Below are 6,115 nucleotides of genomic sequence, written 5' to 3' on the forward strand. Positions count from 1 at the left end.
CTCTCTCTCTCTCTCTCTCTCTCTCTCTCTCTCTCTCTCTCTCTCTCTCTCATATATCTCCTTTATAAAATAGACCTGTGTGTGTGTATTCGCTTTCCTGCTAAAACGGCTGCGCAAATTGCCTCCATACTTGGGATGCATGAATAATTTGACCTCGGATACATAATAGGGTCTTCAGTTTATATTTTTTTTTTAGCAATAAATAATATTGTTTTCTGTATATGATTCATTTCTTTAAAAAGGTTTCTCAGTGTCAACTTCCGGTATTTACTTAACAACGACGAAATTTTCTATTTTCCTCTATTTCAATGTTTAATTCGCTATTTGTAAACAACTACGATAAATTACTGAAAGGCATACTTGCTAAGTTCAGAAATTTCGCTTGAATCTACTAACTTTGTTAATTTCCGTAAAAAGTTTTTATTTATGTACCTTTGCGCGCTGTGTTCAGCTCTATGTATTTGTAGGTAGTCAGACGTACACATGTTTGTTTTTGTGTGTACGTTTGTATACATTTATGTGAGTGTGTGTGTGTGTGTGTGTGTGTGTTTATGTGTGTATGTGTGTGAGAGAGAGAGAGAGAGAGAGTGATGTCTAAGTGGCACTCACTCTCCCCCTCTCTCTCTCACACACACACGTACAAAAAAGATGTGTGCATATTTATGTATGTACGTATACATGACAACTCCTTCGCTCTCTCTCACACACACACACGTCTATTTCATCTGATGTTTGATACTGTATGTATGTGTGTGTGTGTGTGTGTGTGTGTGTGTGTGTGCGTGTGTGTGTATGCACGCGTGCGTGCGGCGTTCCACCATCGCCATTTATTTCAATCACTATGGTGAAGATATTCATGTAACTCATTTTTTCATTTAATCCCCGTTTTAATTCTCAAGGTAGTCAATGTGGACTTCTGAAACTCTGTTAACTCTATTAAGTATGTTTCCAAATATATATACAAAAGTTTAAATGTTGCAACATACACTCTTATGCAGAATGACAGTCAGCAGATAAATAAAAATGGCGAAGTTGCACAATATGACAAAGGATGATACATCAGTACTAATGGGGCGTTTTGGCGCATCTTCAATTTTCCCATTCATGAGAGGCACCCAGCCATAGTTCATCTGAGTGTCCATCTAGAGAATAGTCACAGAGTTATCTTTACAAAATAAACAGCCTTGCAACAAACCTTTCTCTAAAAGACATTACCCTTACTGTTTTTTTTAAGTTGTGTCAAGTAGATGAAAATGCAAGACAACTCCTTTACTCACAATTACCCAAGTATTACACTTGGAGAAACAATAAATGGCACAAGAGGAAACAAGGAGCTGATGCTCTTGCAAGAGTTTACAGTGTCCACCCAAGCCAAGTAGAATGCTACTATTTACGGCCCCTATTGCTTGAAGTGTGGAGTGGCAATGGCCCAGTGGTTAGGGCAGTGGACTCGCGGTCAGAGGATCGCGGTTTCGATTCCCAGACCGGGCGTTGAGTCTGTTTATTGAGCGAAAACACCTAAAAGCTCCACGACGCTCTAGCAGGGGGTGGTGGCGACCCCTGTTGTACTCTTTCACCACAACTTTCTCTTCCTGCTTCTTGAGTAACGCTGTGATGCATTGGCGTCCCGTCCAGCTGGGGGGGGGGGACATACGCCATAGAAACCGGGAAACCGGACCCATGAGCCTGGCTAGGCTTTCAAAGGGAGCATAAAAAAAAAAAAAAATTGCTTGAAGTACGTGATCTCAAATCATTCCAAGATTTGAGGAGGGTAAATGGTCATGTGTGTGAAACTTATAGGGAAGTATGCTATCAACAAGCATACATTTTTAGAAAATGATGTGCATTGGGACCTTGCATAGACTAAAGCATCAATATCAGATTCTCCAAGGAAACTCCATAACCTTTTTGCAATTATACTGAACATGTGTCAACTTGGCAGTCCACTACAGCTTTGGATGAAATATCATGAGGACATGGTTGAGGACTTAAAAATATGCATTTCAACAGTTTAATTATTTGAAAATCCACTGATACACTGTAACTAACGATCCTGTTGTTAAATGTGCTAAAATGGAGGAAATTTAGTAAACAGCTGATGAAAGGATATCTGCATCACTGTTTGTGTAGTTTCCATGTTCTGTTCGTTGTTTGATATATTCTTACCTCATCTCATCTTCGCCTATTTAATCCTGGAATGATTGTGGGAGTAGAGTCCTCAAACCCGCCTTCCATCGTATCCTGTCAGAAGCAACTGTCTCCAATTCATTCACTTGAACCCTCAAACCTCGTGGATCCAACCATCTTGCTCGTGGTTTACTCCTACGTCCCCTGCCGGTCGGTTTTTCCATAAAGCCTGTCCAGTGATTTTTTCTCGAGACATTCTTACCACAGGCCCGAAGTATCAGAGTTGTGACTTCTTAATTCGAAGAAGTGGCTCCACCTGGAGAACCACTCTGACCTCCAAGCTACACACTCTGTTGAGCAACGTTACTCGAAAGACCCTTCGGAGGAACCCCATCTCGGCTGCTAGTATTTGCGATCGTATTCTTTTGGTTATTACCCAAGATTCATGATAATAGGTAAGGGTAGGCATGAACACCAAATTGAAGATAGCGAGTTTGGCTTCCCCTGAAGGCAAAATACTTAAGCCGGTGTATTACCGCACTTAATTCATCACTCGAACTTTACTTGAACTTCACCTGCTTTAGTGGGACTCCACTCACATGTAGAGTGCATTGCGCTGGCTTCCTTGAAGGGAAGAGTGTCTCAGTCTTCGCAGCACTGATTTTTTTTCCTGTCAAGCAGCACTCGGCAGGAAACCTCTCAAGTGGATGTCAGAAATCACCTTCCAACGAGTTGAACAGTATCATGTTATCTACAAATTCTAACCGACTGATTCTACTGCCGCAGGACTCGATACCACTTCCAACTCAGCTGTGTATGTCAATCCTGTTCATAAAGATTATGAACAAGAGAGTTAACACTACGACATCCACATGAGATGGTTTCGCTTCACACTATTTATCGGAACATAAATACTAGGGTATTCATATAAGGATTTCAAGACAAGTTGTCCATCGGTCCCATATACCTGTAGAACCTTTCCCAACAAGTCCCGGAGAACGCGGTGGTATACTTTTCGAGCATACACCTCTTAGCCTTATTCCCGCGATTTCTTGAAAACCTGCCACAGAGTCAATATTTGGACCGGCTCTACTGTGTCCAGGGCGAGAACCACGCTATTCCTCAGCTAACTTCTATTCGACAATTTCCCCACATCCCTTCACCGAACATCCAGCATAGACTTTATCAAGGAGGCTTAACAAGGAAATTCCTCTATGATTAAAGCAACCTCTCTTGTCTCCCTTTTTGAAAATCAGGTTTATCATTCCCGATTGCCACCGCTTAGGTGCCTTTCTAGAGATCCAGGCCATCTGGCATACATGAGTCCGTCAGAAAATCCTTTCTCTATTTAAGGCCGTTAAAATCTCGGACCGAATTCTATCCTTTCCTGAAGCCTTGCCCTGTTTGAGCTCTTACTCTAGTGACTTCAGTCTCGGAGAGGTTAGTTATCACTTCTTGATGCACCTCATGTACGTCACAAGTTGTTGCTTTGACCGGGTTTAAAAGATCAGCAAAATATCTCTCCACCACGCGAGAATCACATATAACAGGTATAGAGGAGGACGGAGTCGACAGATGGTCTGCCAGAATACTTTGCTTGCTGATTTCAAGTCGGAATCCCGCTTAACTCATCCCATGTCATAACTTGGACGATTTTGCTGTCTCTGCTGCGACCTTTTCTGTTCTGCTTGTACCGTAAATGCAAGAAGGAGGACATATTTCCAAGCCAGGCTTTGCAAGCCTCCTTCTTGGCTCGGATGACATCCTTAAAATCTTCATTGAATCAAGGGGTCCTCCTGTTACGCGGCGCCACAACGAAACGCTTCGCCTACTGCATTTATCTACTGATTTGAACAGTCTACACTCTGATTCAACGTCCTTAGTTTGTTCAGTGAGTTCGCTGAATCTGGATGCAATAGTATCCGCATACTTAGTCCTGTTCCTTTTATCAGCCAGCGATTTCCACTTCATCGTGTAGGTGGAGCTGGAACTTCAAGTTTTGTGGCTGGTCAGGCTCGCTCTACCAACTAGTACAGAATCGAAGAGATCAATGGACATGTTGAGATTGACCACCTGACATGGAAAAGCGTGATTCGAAGGAACGGCGATCTCGATCTAGATACGAATGGAAAGGCTTTATTAGATTTCTGTTCTAGAAAAGGGCTCTCTATTAGGAGCACTTTCTTCCAGCACAAAGACATCCATAAATATATATGGTATGGAGGAGATCGGGGACTGAGATCATTCATTGATTTTGTTAAGGTCTCTGATCTCTTCGATTCTGTGCTCGATGTTCAATTCTGTGGTCGATGTTCAATTCTGTGGTCGATGTTCAATTCTGTGGTCGATGTTCAATTTTGTGGTCGATGTTCAATTCTGTGGTCGATGTTCAATTCTGTGACTTATTCTCGTTGTTTAATTTATGTGTGTGTGTGTGTGTGTGTGTGTGTGTGTGTGTGTGTGTGTGTGTGTGTGTGTGTGTGTGTGCGTGCGCGTGCGCGTGCGTGTGCGTGCGTGTGTGTATGTATAAATATATGTACATCAAAGCAGAAACCGGTCACCGTGTCGAAAGCGAGGACTGAACCAACGATCTTTCGATCTTTAGAACATCTGTCTGACGCTCTTTCAATTTACTTTATTAACAGACCCCAACCACCATCAACCAAATGCACTTTAACATTTTTGCTATTGCGTTGCCCTTGTGGCAAATATAGAACTCATCACCGGCAACATCATCGCGACTACTATCACCACCATCGTCATCCTACCACCATCACCACCACAACCACAACCATCGTCACTATCAATATAATATCATCACCATTATCATCATCACCACCACTACCACCACCACCACCACCACCATAATCACCATCAATATCACATCACCGCCATCATCACCACCATAATCATCATAATCATCATCATCATCACGTGCCACAATATAATTGCTAATTATAGACCATTAGCACACTACTGGACGTCTCAATAATTGATTCCTGTGTTGAGAGTCAGCTGCTATTTTCGGTCCATGTGTCACCGGAGGGCACTAAAGCGGAGCAAAAAAAAAAAAAAAGATAAAACTTGATTCACTGCATCTTTGTTGTTGTTGTTGTTGTTCTCCTCTTCCTTCTTGCATTCTTCTTGCTGTTGAGGTCCCAATCTTCCATATCATTGTCATTTATTGACAACAGCTCAAAGAAGGAATAGATTGTCTATTTTTCGTTATATAGTATGATGATGACGATGATGATGATCGCGGAGGTGCTGGCGATGGTAGTGCCGACGGTTCTAGTGTGGATGATAATGATGACGGTGATGACGACTATGTAGATGATGAAGGCGTCGAAGACAAGGCTAATGATAATGACGCAGATGATGAAGACGTTGATAATGTTGAGGATGGCGGTGGTGATCGTGACGACGACGACGATGTTAAAGAAAATGATGATGATGGTTATGGGTCGGAGGAAGAGGTAGGGATAAAGATAAGTGAATAAATACCATTGCAAAAAGATTCTAAGTTTTTAAAATAATTTATCGTTATTGCTGATGTTGTTGTTTGTGTTGGTGTTGTCTCTGTTATTGTTTTTTTTTGTGTTGTTATTGTTCCCTTCGTTATTGTCTTTGTTGTTGTTGTCTTGTTGTCTTCTTTGTTATTGATGTAATTGTTGTTGTTTCAAGGTATTTTCTAGTTACCAAAATAACTGCAATTTTAATCTTAATTCCTAAAGTACGTTTGGTGTATGCACCTCTACCTATGTGTGTGAGTGCGTAAGTGTGCACGTACGTATGTCTTCATATATCTATATGTATCTATGAATGTACATATGTATATAGGTAAATGTACGTATGTAAGCGTGTATGTATTTGCGTATGTAAGATGTATATACGTACAAGCATGTATATATATATATATATATATATATATATATTTATATATGTATGTGTGTGTGTTAGTGTGTGAATGTTTAAACGCATTCAGACA

General features: G+C 41.2%; 1 protein-coding gene across 1 annotated transcript in view; it reads left to right on the forward strand.

Annotated features, from left to right (window-relative positions):
• Nucleotides 1-3,826: 3,826 nt before the first annotated feature.
• The window catches only part of LOC106869374 (uncharacterized), an 11,040-nt gene continuing 8,751 nt past the window's right edge, over nt 3,827-6,115 (forward strand). Inside the window, exons 1-2 of the mRNA XM_014915097.1 lie at nt 3,827-4,018; nt 5,361-5,603. Of these exons, the coding sequence (XP_014770583.1) occupies nt 3,827-4,018; nt 5,361-5,603 (435 nt within the window). The remainder of the gene's footprint in view (nt 4,019-5,360; nt 5,604-6,115) is intronic.

The sequence above is a fragment of the Octopus bimaculoides genome, chromosome 15 (genome assembly GCF_001194135.2).
Source record: "Octopus bimaculoides isolate UCB-OBI-ISO-001 chromosome 15, ASM119413v2, whole genome shotgun sequence".
Classification (NCBI taxonomy): Eukaryota; Metazoa; Mollusca; class Cephalopoda; order Octopoda; family Octopodidae; genus Octopus; species Octopus bimaculoides.